General features: G+C 48.7%; 1 protein-coding gene across 2 annotated transcripts in view; it reads right to left on the reverse strand.

Annotated features, from left to right (window-relative positions):
* The window catches only part of LOC143981969 (transient receptor potential cation channel subfamily V member 3-like), a 97,719-nt gene that overhangs the window by 23,164 nt on the left and 59,633 nt on the right, over positions 1–14,922 (reverse strand). For both annotated transcript variants that reach the window (XM_077480260.1, XM_077480259.1), the window contains one exon: positions 14,309–14,474. In XM_077480260.1, coding sequence (XP_077336386.1) covers positions 14,309–14,474 — 166 coding nt within the window. The remainder of the gene's footprint in view (positions 1–14,308; positions 14,475–14,922) is intronic.

Consider the following 14,922-nt stretch of genomic DNA (forward strand, 5'->3'; position numbering starts at 1 on the left):
CACAGATTCAGATCTACCACGGGTTCGCTTCCTTCTTAGGAAATTGTTCACAGACAGTGAAACTAGGAGCATTCACCTCCTGAAACTCACGCAATTTCTTATGGAGGCCCTCAGGGATCACCCTTATCACCCATGCTCTTTAACATCTACATCCGTCTACTCCTCAAAATCATCAGCAAATCGGATGTATGCTTCCACTCATACGTGGATGACACTCAACTCTACTGTTGCATCAACGGACAAAAAGACCAATATCATATAACTAGAAAAATGCCTCACATTGATAGATGACTGGATGACCATGAGTTCCCTCAAACCCAATGGATCCAAAACAGAACTTCTTCTCCTTAATGCAAACTAAAATACAAAAACTAAGACCCCATGGACTCCACCCACCATCCTTGGACAGACCATCTCCCCAAGCACCAAAGCCAAAAGTCTTGGAGTCATCTTCGACTCAGAGATGTCAATGGATGCACAAATAGGATCAGTAGTCAGCAGATCTCACCTTCTTCTCCTCCTTCTATGTAGACTCATCCCCTTCATTCCAGAAGAGGAGAAAACAGTAGTAGTTGGAACAATCATCAATTTCCGACTTGACTACGCAAACTCCCTCTACATAGGACTACCGAAATACCAGATTGCACGCCACCAATTCAGCAAAAACACAGCAGCAAGACTAGTCATGGGAAACAAACCCTGGGAATCCATCTCCCCATCCATGAGGACCCTACATTGGCTAACTGTAAAGGATTAGATCATATTCAAGACCCTCTGCCTCACCCACAAATGCACACAAGGAAATGCTCCTCTATACCTATGCGATAAAATAAAACACTACACACCCAATTGCAGCCTCCGATCAACTAACCAAAACCTCCTCCTCATCCCCAAATCCCACTACAAATCAAGGGGAGATCGAAGATCCACAGTCCAAGGACCACAGTTATGGAACGCTCTACCCACTAACATCCGCATGGAAAAAAACCATCGGACTTTCAGGAAAAAACTCAAGACCCACCTCTTCTAAGAAGCAGGACAACACAGGACGGATCAAGCGCCTTGAGGCGATTCAGTTCACATTTGTAGCGCTATACAAGTCATTCATTCATTCAAATAAAACCTGAGAGTGTGCACTTTCAGCCCATATCCATTATATAACTTTTTAGCTTGAATATGTTTTGATAAACTCGTGAGAAAAACTAAAATTGTGCCTGTGTCCAAATATATATGGACAGGGCTCGAGTCCTGCGGGAACGCATGGGAACAGCGTTCCTGTACTATTTCCACAACGGGAACGCCATTCCCATTAGCTGCCTGAGTAGCCCGCCGCCAGAGCGTAGCCCGCCGCTCGTGCGTAGCCCGCCGCTCTTCTGCCGCCCGAGTGACTGGTTGCTAGGCTAGGGCCGCTCCGCGTCTAGCAACCGGTCACATGACGTCGGCCATACACATGGGCACGCACTGGAGTCAGTGGGCAGTGCGCATACGGCCTCCAGCGCAGCCAGCGACAGACACACGTCGCTGGGATATGGACTGTCTCCTCCTTCCCCTCTACCCAGTGCTCTCCCGAGAAGTAAACGAGGTTAGTCACTAGCACTCTGCATTACTCCACCAATACTCTGCAATACCCCACCAATACTCTGCATTACTGCACCAATACTCTGCATTACTCAATACTCTGCAATACCCAGCCGATACTCTGCATTACTCCATTAATACTCTGCATTACTCCACCAATACTCTGCATTACTCAATACTCTGCAATACCCAGCCGATACTCTGCATTACTCCATTAATACTCTGCATTACCCCACCAATACTCTGCATTACTCCGCCAATACTCTGCATTACTCCGCCAATACTCTGCATTACTCCGCCAATACTCTGCATTACTCCACCAATACTCTGCATTACCCAATACTCTGCAATACCCCGCCAATACTCTGCATTACTCCACCAATACTCCGCCAATACTCTGCATTACTCCACCAATACTCTGCATTACCCAATACTCTGCAATACCCTGCCAATACTCTGCATTACTCCACCAATACTCTGCATTACTCCACCAATACTCTGCATTACTCCGCCAATACTCCACCAATACTCCGCCAATACTCTGCATTACTCCACCAATACTCTGCATTACTCCACCAATACTCCGCCAATACTCTGCATTACTCCACCAATACTCTGCATTACCCAATACTCTGCAATACCCCGCCAATACTCTGCATTACTCCACCAATACTCCGCCAATACTCTGCATTACTCCACCAATACTCTGCATTACCCAATACTCTGCAATACCCTACCAATACTCTGCATTACTCCACCAATACTCTGCATTACTCCACCAATACTCTGCATTACTCCACCAATACTCCGCCAATACTCCACCAATACTCCGCCAATACTCTGCATTACTCCACCAATACTCTGCATTACTCCACCAATACTTTTCTATACCCTGCCAATACTCTGAATTACTCCACCAATACTCTGCAATACCCCGCCAATACTCTGCATTACCCAATACTCTGCAATACCCCGCCAATACTCTGCATTACCCAATACTCTGCAATACCCCGCCAATACTCTGCAATACCCTGCCAATACTCTGCATTACCCAATACTCTGCAATACCCCGCCAATACTCTGCAATACCCTGCCAATACTCTGCAATACCCAATACTCTGCAATACCCTGCCAATACTCTGCATTACCCAATACTCTGCAATACCCTGCCAATACTCTGCAATACCCTGCCAATACTCCGCATTACCCAATACTCTGCATTACCCCGCCAATACTCTGCATTACCCAATACTCTGCAATACCCCGCCAATACTCTGCAATACCCTGCCAATACTCTGCAATACCCTGCCAATACTCTGCAATACCCTGCCAATACTCCGCATTACCCAATACTCTGCATTACCCAATACTCTGCAATACCCCGCCAATACTCTGCAATACCCTGCCAATACTCTGCAATACCCAATACTCTGCAATACCCTGCCAATACTCTGCATTACCCAATACTCTGCAATACCCTGCCAATACTCTGCAATACCCTGCCAATACTCTGCATTACCCAATACTCTGCAATACCCTGCCAATACTCTGCAATACCCAGCCAATACTCTGCAATACCCAGCCAATACTCTGCAATACCCTGCCAATACTCTGCAATACCCTGCCAATACTCTGCAATACCCAATACTCTGCATTACCCAATACTCGGCAACACCCTGCCAATACTCTGCAATACCCAATACTCTGCATTACCCAATACGCTGAAATACCCTGCCAGCACTCTGCAATACCATGCCAATACTCTGCAATACATACCCTGCCATTACTCTGCAATACCCTGCCAATACTCTGCAATACATACCCTGCCAATACTCTGCAATACCCTGCCAATACTCTGCAATACATACCCTGCCAATACTCTGCAATACATACCCTGCCAATACTCTGCAATACATACCCTGCCGATACTTACTCTGCAATACTTACCCTGCCAATACTCTGCAATACCCTGCCAATACTCTGCATTACATACCCTGCCGATACTTACTCTGCAATACTTACCCTGCCAATACTCTGCAATACCCTGCCAATACTCTGCAATACATACCCCGCCGATACTCTGCAATACCCTGCCAATACTCTGCAATACATACCCTGCCGATACTTACTCTGCAATACTTACCCTGCCAAGACTCTGCAATACTTACCCTGCAATACCCAGCAATGCCCTCCAATAATCTGCAATACCCAGCAATAATCTGCCATACCCTGCCAATACTCTGCAATACCTTGCCAATACTTATCCTGCCAATATTCTGCAATACCCTGCCAATACATATTCTGCTAATACCCAGCCATACCCATCCATGCTCAGCCAAAATATTATTGGGGGAGATGATGTGGATATTACAGTAGGGGAGATGTATATTGCAGTGGGGACTATATGGTGGTGAAATTTTTCACAGGTTTTTGCAAATTCAATTATTATTTGCTGATCCGAAAAAAGATCCGATCTGTGACTCAGATCCAAGGAATGATCCGATCCGTGAGTTTTTTGATCCGTTGCCGATAATCTTGCACGGCAAGGGCAACGTTATTCCAGTTTGTGTGATATTTTCTAATTTGCTGTATTTGAATTTGGAACAGGGTGTATTTGTGTTAGAAATTCCCTGCGAGGGAAAGATCATCACCCATTGTGTTGATTATTCTGTTTGACAAGTTAACTTATTTTGTATTTGTAAACTGGAACTTTACAATAAATGTACTGTATTTTCTGTGAAATATATATGCATATGAGCGTACCTTTATTTATTTTTATTTTTTTTGGTGGGGGAGTGGATCTTGGGTGAGAGTTCCCACACTTTTTTCCCCAGGACTTGACCCCTGTATATGGACCTAACTGTATATATATATGTATAGGTTCCCTTGATGAAGTCACATGATTGTGACGTAATGCGTAGGGTGTGAGTGGAGGCATACTGGAAGTGGCGCGGTTTGGGAACAAGCTCGGTGCTCGTGGATTTTCACCGCTACTCAGCTTTTTAAATGTGAGTGTAACCCATTATGTTAGTTTCTTAATAAATCTATACAATGGTTTTACACTATGACAGCGCTCTTCCTTTATATATCCATACTGAGAAGACATTGGAGGGAACACTTGGGAGAAACAGAGACATAACACATGTGAGAGCAGATCATTGGAGACTACAATAGAGGACCCCAAGAGGTGACCATAAGCCAGTACACCACCCAATGAACCATATGCTATGCTGGTTTTTAACATACCTGAGGTGAGAGGCTAGAGAGCACGGAGGTGATGTGGGAGCAAATTTCACCTATATAATGAATAGCCACTACTAATGGTGAAGGGAAATCATGCACAATTTGCCAGGAGGGGGTCCCTGGATGTCCTCCCATGCTCGAGCGTCCTGTGCACCCCTTGCAGGGCTTGCGTGGCACGCTCTGTGATCAGCGAGTCTATGAGACTCGCCTGATCACAGATCTAAGTAAGGAGTCGATCCCGACCCCTTACCACAGGATCAGCTGTCATGACAGCTGATCATGTCATTTAAACAAAGCTGATAGCGCAAGGAGGAAAAAAAAGCAGATTACCGGCAGCTGCAAGAGGGACATCGGCCTTGATCATGAAGGTACCACCAGTGCCCACAGTGCCACCCATCGGTACCCACAGTGTAACCTCACAGTGCCACCTATCAGTGCCCACAGTGCCACCTATAAATGAATCAGTGCGTCATTACCAGTGCTGCCTATCAATGCCACCTACCAGTGGACATGTGTGTTTGCACTGTAGGTTTAAACTAGACTAGTGATCAGTGGGGGGGCGTGGCCAGGATGGCACTGTGAGCGGCTGCTTTTCTAGTGAGCTCCGCTTCTGTGGGGAAAAAATAGCCCGGATCCAGGACTTTCCTCCTCCACAATCAGCCCCTCTGGAGCCTGGGGCTGGTGTTAGTTGGCCCCGAGGCCCAGCGGGAGAAGACTGAGGGCGCGGCGCTCTCCCGGCCGCTCCGCGGCCTTGCCGGTGATTTAGGCCGCAGCCGCGGACTTTCCTGGCGGCCCTCGCCCGGGCTGCGGAGCGCGGTGTTCGCGGAGGATCGCGGCGGGACCCCCGAGACCGGCGGCTGCACGGAGGGTGGACCCCTGCCTGGCGGATGGTGGCGGCCCGGCGGCGGAATTCGGACCTCCGGCGGTGAGTAGGCCGCAACCGCGGCCTTTCCTGACGGCCCCTGCCCGAGCACCTGCAGTACTCCCGGAGCGGCACCCCCCGCGGCCTGTGGCGGACCCCATACGTGGTGGGGCAGTGCCTGGACGTCTGGAGGCAGTTGGGCCGCGACCGGGGCCTTTCCTGACGGCCTGCGGACGGCCCGGGGGCTCCATTCTGCAAACCCCCCCCTGCACTGAGGTGGGATCCCCTGCCGGGCCTGCACATTGCTGACTCCCTGTCCCCCCCGGTATACTGCGCTCTCTGGGACATTGATTGGAGGGAGTTTGGGGGGCGGCCCCCCTGACGGCCCCTGAGGGGTGAAACCGGGCGGGGGACCCCCCCTTTTTTTAGCGCCCCAGCTGTCCTGGGGGACCCTAGCTGACGGATCAGGGGCAGCCTTGGCACGGGAACGGGCCCTTTTGCCCACACAAACCACAGCCCTCCCTTTACGGCCCGACGACGCCCGGACTCTACAGCCGGGGCGCCAGGGATTTGCCGGCGGACACTCTCTGAACCCACCTGGACTTGTCCTGCGCCACTCCATCTGAATGAGGCGCCGGAACTCTGGCAAGAGTTTTAGTAAAGGGGGTAAGCGTCTGTCTTTTCCATCCCAGCCGGACCCCCCCCAGGAAGACTTGGTCCCCCAGGAGGAGACCCGTACCACACGAAGTGCCCATAGAGCTTCCCAGACGGCCCCCATGGATCCAGCCGAGTCCCGGCCTCCCTGGCTGGCGGAGGTCATGGCGGCCATTGCCACTTGTCAAACCACCCTAACAGCCAAAATGGAAGCCGTGCAGCTGGATATGGGTCTTATCAGACAGGACATAGACAAACTCCGATCCAGGGTTACTGAGACCGAGCAAAGGGTGAGCAATACTGAAGACACAGTGTCCGAGCATGGAGCTGCACTTCGCACCCTTCAAACTAAAGTTAAAGCCTTGGAATACAGAGCCGAAGATGCAGAGAATAGGAACCGGCGCAATAATCTCCGCATTGTCGGCCTCCCGGAGGGGGTTGAGGGGAACAACCCCACTTGCTTTGTGGAGGGCATGCTGCGGGACCTCCTCCCTGCTGCTCGTTTCTCGCCTCACTTTGCAGTGGAAAGGGCGCACCGTGTACCACCTAAACCGGGGCCTCCTGGAGCCCCCCCGCGAACCTTCATCCTCCGCCTCCTTAATTTCAGAGACCGTGATGCAGTTCTCCACGCTTCTAGGACGGTCGGCGACCTTCAGTATCAGAATGCCAGACTGATGATCTTCCCTGACTACTCGGTGGAGACTCAGAAGCTCAGGAAATCCTTTGATTACGTGAAAGCGACTTTGAGAGCACGTAACATCCGCTATAGTGTTCTTTTTCCGGCCCGTCTACGAGTCCAGGATGGAGAGACGACCCGCTTCTTTAACACCCCCGGAGAGGCATCCGCCTGGATTGATTCGCTGGCGCCCGCCCGCTGATCACCTAACTGCCTCTTTGGAATTGTTTACAATCCGTTCTACTGTTGGGATGCCCACGACCTTTGTTGCACCTGTTGTGCCCAGTTTGCACCGCTGGTGGGCTCACCTTTAATGCTGGCAGAAACCTCCCCAGTAGCGGGAGTTTAAGTTGATACCCCTGACCTGAGATACGGTCGGGAGAGGACTGTGACATGCCGCTCCTCTTTGCCCTATCCTGCTCCCTCCTGGAGCATGGGGGCTCATACCATGTGCTCCTTCTTCCCCCCTTTTTGGATCATTTTCACTGATGGGACAATCTGCAACTTTTCTTTATCCTCCCTTATCCCCGTCCCTGTCGGCCTTCTTTATAGAGCAGGCGGTTGCCTCACGCCCAGTGAGCCGCTCACTTGGTTACCTGCACCCCCCCAGGATGTCTGGGAGGGGTGGAACTTGCCTCCTGCACGGACCCCCAGTTGCAGCCGGCGAGCTGATGCACTTTGGGATGGATACCCTCCTCAGTTTAAGGGGGTTGGGTGGGGTGGGGGGTGGGGACTGTTCCCCTAACGGGGCCAGGGACTTTAGTTTCCCTTTTTCTTTTTCCATGTTTGGTTATTGGAGTTTTTTGTTTGTTCTCTGTTTAGTTTTGTTGTACTTGTTTACTAAAAATGTTGATATTTCAGTGTTGCATTGTCCTCAGATATGTATGTCCCGGGTCCAGCGGTCCAATCCGGGAGCCGGGTTCCACAATGATCCTGATCCTTCCACTGCCCCCAGAATCCATGTCCACACTTAACATTGTATCCTGGAACACCAGGGGATTGAACTCCCCGGTTAAGAGATCCCTGGTGTTCCAATTTCTTAAAAGCTATAACCCACATATATGCGTACTCCAGGAGACGCACCTCATTGGAAGTAGGCTTCTTTCCCTCAAAAAACCCTGGGTGGGGTACCATTACCACTCCACCCACTCTAGTTTTGCCAGGGGGGTGAGTGTCCTAGTATTGAAGTCCCTCCCCTTTCGGCTCCTGGATCTGGCCTTGGACCCGGACGGCAGGTATGTCATTGTTCATGCGACAATTTACTCTATGACCTGGACCATTGTGGGATTGTACTTGCCCCCGCCGGCCTCATTGCTGGTGCTGAACCAAATCACTAGTAAGATGGCCGAGTTTGCCTCTGATAATGCTCTTATCCTGGGTGATTTTAATCTAGTTCCTGACCCAGACATGGACAGACTGACTCCAGGGGGACAACAGGGACCTGGGCTTGCTGCCTGGGCAGACACATATGGCCTGACGGATGTCTGGAGGTGGAGACACCCCGGGTCTCGGGCATTTACATGTCACTCTGCCACCCACAAAACATTCTCCCGCATTGACTTGGTCTTTGCGCAGAGCCCAGTCCTCCCAAGGGTCGTAGATATACAAATATTGCCCAGGGGGATATCTGACCATGCACCTCTGTTTCTGACATTGGATCTTTCCCTGGGACCAGCGGTTAGACTATGGAGGCTTTCCAGGTTCTGGATCTCAGATGCCGCTGTGGATACTCATTTTAGGACTGAATTGAACAGCTATTGGGAGGAGAATGCAGGTTCGGCTGGGGTCACGGTAGTGTGGGATGCCTTTAAGGCTACCACGAGGGGACACTATCAGACTATCATTGGCAAAATACGCAGGGAACGTAGCGCAGAACTAAAAAGGGCAGAGGGAGAGGCGGTCTGCGCGGAGGCTCTTTTTGTCCGCACTCGGGATCCCCACCATTATCGGCAACTGCAAATCCTGACCAGGGAGGTTGTTGATCTCCGTACCTCTCTCACCCAGAAGAGAATGCTGGCTCAGTCCCAGCGGATCTTTGAGCAGGGGGAGAGGTCGGGTAGGATGCTGGCTTGGCTCTCCAGGGAACAGGCAGGGGGGTTGAGCATTTCACATATCAGGGACAACTCCGGTCAGTTGCTTCACACTCCAGACGGAATTAACAACTGTTTTGCAGAGTTTTATACATCTCTCTACACCTCTAGGTCGGATTACAGTAAGGAAGAACTAACGACTTACTTGGCCGACATAGATATACCAATCCTCACGGAAACGTACCGAAATAGGCTGGACGCTCCTATCACGGTCCTGGAGATTCTCCAGGCGCTTAAATCTGTGCAGGCAGGTAAGACGCCGGGACCGGACGGAATCCCGGCGGAATTCTATAAGCACTACGCTACGGAGCTTTCTGAAAGACTCCACCATCTTTTCTCTGCGTCGTCACATATTGATAAACTTCCCGACACCATGAGCGAGGCGATCATAGTGGTGATCCCCAAGCCGGGGAAAGACCCCACCTTGTGCTCGTCATACCGCCCTATATCACTGTTAAATGCGGACGCGAAAATACTGGCCAAAATCCTGGCCAACAGACTAAACTTAGTCATCACGGCCCTTGTCCATAGCGACCAAACAGGTTTTATGCCGGGTAGAGGCACAGACATTAATATCAGACGTCTACTCACGCACATAGATAGAGCGGCCGGGAGGGAGACTGGTGTGGTGGCCTCGCTTGACGCGGAGAAGGCTTTCGACTCTGTCGAGTGGGGTTACCTATGGGAGGTGCTCTCGCGATTCGGATTTGGCCCGGGATTTACGAATTGGATCCGCATGCTGTACCGCAGCCCCTCTGCTAGAATCCGTACCAATGGCTGTCTCTCAGGGCAGTTTCGGCTGGCACGGGGTACGAGACAGGGGTGCCCCCTCTCACCAGCCTTATTCGCCCTCGCGATGGAGCCCTTGGCTATCTTGCTGAGAGCGGATGCTGGGATAAAGGGAATACAGGTAGGGCCCATCGAGGAAAAGCTGTCCTTGTATGCTGATGACGCTCTGCTTTATTTAGCGGACGCGTCGTCTTCTTTGGGCACTGCACTGGAACTGATTAATCAATTCGGTCGGTACTCCGGTATCCGCATCAATTGGGACAAATCGGTTCTTTTCCCACTCCACTCCTCGACCCCTCGCGTGCCTCATCCGCAGCTTAAATGGGTGGACAGCTTCATGTACCTGGGGATAAGGGTCAGTGGTAGAGTTCAGAACTATCTGGAGGACAATATACAGCCACTCATGACACAACTAGGGGCTAGGTGCACGGCATGGCGCTCTCTCCCTTTATCCCCAGTGGGCAGAGTCAATTTGTTAAAAATGATCTATCTCCCCAAGTACCTGTATTTCTTTCGTAATACCCCCATCCACATCCCCAGGACTTTTTTCAAGAGACTGGAGAGTCTGTTGATATCATTTGTCTGGGCTGGGAAGCCCCCCAGGGTAGCTAAGCAGATACTATATCTCCCACTATCGGGGGGGGGCCTGGCGCTCCCGAACTTTCAGATCTACTACTGGGCGGCCGTTTTGGTCACAATTCGGTGGTGGTTCTCCCAGCCCACACAAAACCCGGCAGTCACCCTGGAGGCAGCCATCCTTGGCTCCTATGCAGCTCTGAGCAACCTACCATTTCGGGGGCTTAGAGCGAGCTCCTCCATGACGGGCTTGATGCGTACCACGGTGAGGGTCTGGCGGGAGGCAAGGAGGAGCTATGGAAAGCCCAATCACATCTCCCCACATATGCCCCTATGGGGCAACCCCATGCTCCCTCACCTGAATAGTATCCCAGACCCTTCTCTGTGGGCGAAAAGGGGAATCGTTACTTTAAAGCACATAGTTCATCAGGGTAGGCTAATGACCTTCCAAGAACTGAGACGTACATATGGGCTTCCAATTTCTTTCCAGTTCAGATATTGGCAACTGAAGCACGCCTTTGGGGCTCAGTTTCCTGCCCCTCTGACTCTGGAATCGGATTCCATTGAACGCCTACTGACTTCCAGGGTGATGGGGAGAACCCTGTCGACCTTATATCTTTACCTAACGGTGGAACATGATACTAGTTTGACCAAGACCCGGGAGAAGTGGAGTTCGGACATTCCGTCCCTGGGGGAGGAGGAATGGGAGGAGTGCCTGACTTCTTACATTCCAACAATGATAGCCGCGAAAGACAGGTTTATACAATTTAAATTCCTGCATAGGGCCTACTTCACCCCGCAGAGGCTGGCGCGGATTTACCCCCAAAGAGACCCTAACTGTCAAAGGTGTAAACAGGAGGTGGGCACTTTCTGGCACATGGTCTGGTCATGTCCCAAAATCCAGCCCTACTGGGAGGAAGTGGTTTCTACGCTAAATGCTGTGACCGGGTCGAACCTTCAGGTCGACCCTCAAACCCTACTATTGAGCCATTTGGCAGACGTTGAGGGGGACAGGTACTGTAAACTGTGCCTTACCTTCACATTGTATTATGCCAGACGCGAGATTCTATTGAAATGGAAACTCGAGGACCCCCCTACCCCGGCCTTGTGGAGGAAATCAGTGAACCTGGTGCTCCCCCTGTATAAGTTGACCTATGAAAGTAGACAATGCCCGGGGAAATTTGATAAAATTTGGTCATCCTGGATAGATGCGTCCGCTGATCTTGGTTCCCCCTCCCCCTAACTTTGAGTTGAGCTGAGACGGTGGTGATCCCCCCCCCCCCCGGTTGACCGCCCTGTCCTCTCTCTCCTGACCATTTCCTCCCTGGCCTCCCCCTTCCGCAGGCTCGCGCAAATGTCAGGTACCTGCATGATGGCTGTGAAGTTCACCTGGGGATGTCCTGCATTTATGATAGAGTAATGGACACTCCTGTTATCTGTACTGCTGGATTATTGATTTCAGAATGGCTACTGGATGAAGGTGTTTGTTTTTCTTTCCTTTTTACAACTGTGTAATATTGGTTCTACTGTACTTTGCAATGTAATGCTGATTTGTCTAATAAAAATTTTCTGTTAAAAAAAAGACTAGTGATCAGTGAGTAAAAAGCTGTAAAAACAGCTCATACTCACTGATCACCAGCCGGCTGCAGCGATCTGCTCTCCTCTCCTCAGCGACGACTTCCATATGAGGAGAGGAGGAGCCGATTGCCTACTGGATCACATGACGGCTGTGACCCTCCTGCCAATCCGAGATGCGCCGTGAGGTCCGAGTGACACGAGCGCATCGGGAGCGATCCCCCTCCTTCTGAAGGACGTTCCTAAACATCCAGTCAGAAGGAGGCGGCTCCCACCCAGCCGTATATGTACATTGGCCGGCTGGGAATTATATATATATATATATATATATATATATATATATATATATATATATATATATATATATATATATTACTGTGCATACATTTTAGCATGAAGAAATGCTGTAAAGTAAGAATTCTTTCAAATATATATATTTTTTATTTTTATCAGTTGTTCAAAATACAAAGTGAGCCCACAGAAGAAAAATCTATATCATATCAATATTTGGTGCGACTACCCTTTGGCTTCAAACCAGCATCAATTCTTACACTTGCACACTTTGTACATTTGCATTAAGTTAGGGATTTTGTAGAATTAAATTCAGGTGTAAGTTTAACCAATAATACCAAGTAGGTGCTAATGATCATCAATTTAATTTGTAGGTTGAAACATAGTCGTTAACTAAAACAGAAACAGCTGTGTAGGAGACTTAAAACTGAGTGAGGAACAGGCAAACTTTTTCTTCTCCACTTCTACCAAGCTGAGGTTGTGGAAGACAGTTTCATGTCACAGGTCATACACCATGGTAAGACTAAGCACAGCAACAAAACACAGGGTAATTGTACTACATCAGCTAGGTCTCTCCCAGGCAAAGACTTCAAAGCAAACTGGGGTTTCAAGCTGTGTTGTTCATGGTTATTTGAAGAAGCACAAAGAAATGGGCAATATTGAGGACCATAGATGCAGTGATCAGCCAAGCAAACTTAGTGTAGCAGATGAAAGACACATCATGTTTACTTCCCTTCGACATGATGTGCAGCAGTGCCATCAGCACAGAACTGGTAGAAACCAGTGGGACCTAGTTACACCCATCTACTGTCCAGAGAAGTCTAGTCAGAAGTGGTCTTCATGGAAGAGTTGTGGCCAAAAAACCATAGCTTTGATGCGAAAAAAGGCTAAGCGACTCAACTATGCATGAAAACATAAGAACTGGGATGCAGAAAAATGGCAGTGGGTGCTCTGGACTGATGAGTCTAATTTGAAATACTTGGCTGTAGCAAGAGGCAGTTTGTTTGTGAAGGGCTCCAACAGTGAAACATGGTGGAGGTTCCTTGAAAGTTTGGGACTGAATTCCTGTAAATGGAGTTGGAGATTTGGTCAGGATCAATGGTGCCCTCAATACTGAGAAATACAGGCAGATAATTATCCATCATGCCATACCATCAGGGAGGTGTGTGATTGCCCCACAATTTATTCTACAGCAGAACAATGACCCCAAAGCCAATGCCATTAATGCATATTTAACTAAAGAACTATCTAAAGAAGAACAAGGAGTTCAGGAAGTGATGGTTTGCCCCCCACAGAGCCCTCATCTCAACATTGTCTGTCTGGGATTACAGAAGGATTTGAGGCAGACTACATTCACAGAAGGTCTGTAGTTAGTTCTTCAAAATGTTTAGAACAACTTGTCTGCCCAGTTCCTTCAAAACCAGCGTGCAAGTGTATCTAGAAGAATTGCTGCTGCTTTGAAGGCAAAGGGTGGTCACACCAAATATTGATTTTATTCAGACTTCTCTTCTGTTCATTTACTTTTTTTACTCATTTTGTTAATTGGTAAAAATAAACTATTAACACTTCTGTTTTTGAAAGCTTTCTTAATTTACACCATTTTTTTTAAACCCGCCTAAATCTTTTGTACAGTACTGTATTATTATATAGATTATATAGATATACCTGTATATTTATATGATATCATGATATTTTTATAAAAGGAAAAACAAATGAAATCATGTCACTCCAATGCACTATAGCAGTGATCTCCAAACTATGGCCCGGGGGCCAGATGCGGCCCTTTGCTTGCCTTTATCCACCCCTTGGGGCACTATTCCATCCACTGATACAAACATAAACCCCGTTGCTGACACCAACAATGGGGCACTATTCCTGAATTTGTGGTGACAAAATTACAGAAAACAAAGCCCCTCCCAAATAAAAAGGGGAAGGTCCATATCTAACTGAAGAATTTTGGACATTGGTACTTGCCTTCTGGATCATTCCACTGTAGACTCCTAGGGATTGAAATCCTCTTGTATAATACATCAGGTTTGTCCATCCAAGGACCATGGCCATGACAGTAAAGGCCAGGTACACGTCTACTCCAAATATACAACAGAACATTGATACCATAACAAGGACTGCTTGTATGAAACTGTAAAAAAAAAAAAATAATTAACTTAAAACTTCTACATTTGGTTGAAAACTGTAAATGACACAGTATGTGTAACGTATGAAGCCAACACCTGGGGTTGTCTGTGGGTATTTTAGTATTTTTAATGTCTACCTATACTAAAAAAAAAAAAAAAAGACTCCATCAACCACTCATGAATTGTTGTGGTATTTGTGGCACGATTATGATTTTGACCGGATGCGTACAATTTTAGCAGGAATACCCATTCCCTTCATGATATACCATGTGTCCATCTTCAGTCTGTTTAATGGTAATTCATTAGCATCATATTACTCTTTATTTGTTGCTTAATGAGTAGGCAATTGACACAGAGTTGAAAAGCTAGATCAGGAAACAATAAGAATTGTCATACTAATGTAGTGTGGTCAGGGCCACATAGTGGGGTACAGCCAACCTTCCTTTAATGGGC

The sequence above is a fragment of the Lithobates pipiens genome, unplaced genomic scaffold, assembly GCF_037356315.1.
Source record: "Lithobates pipiens isolate NorthernLeopardFrog02 unplaced genomic scaffold, aLitPip1_a1.2 Scaffold_16, whole genome shotgun sequence".
NCBI lineage: Eukaryota > Metazoa > Chordata > Amphibia > Anura > Ranidae > Lithobates > Lithobates pipiens.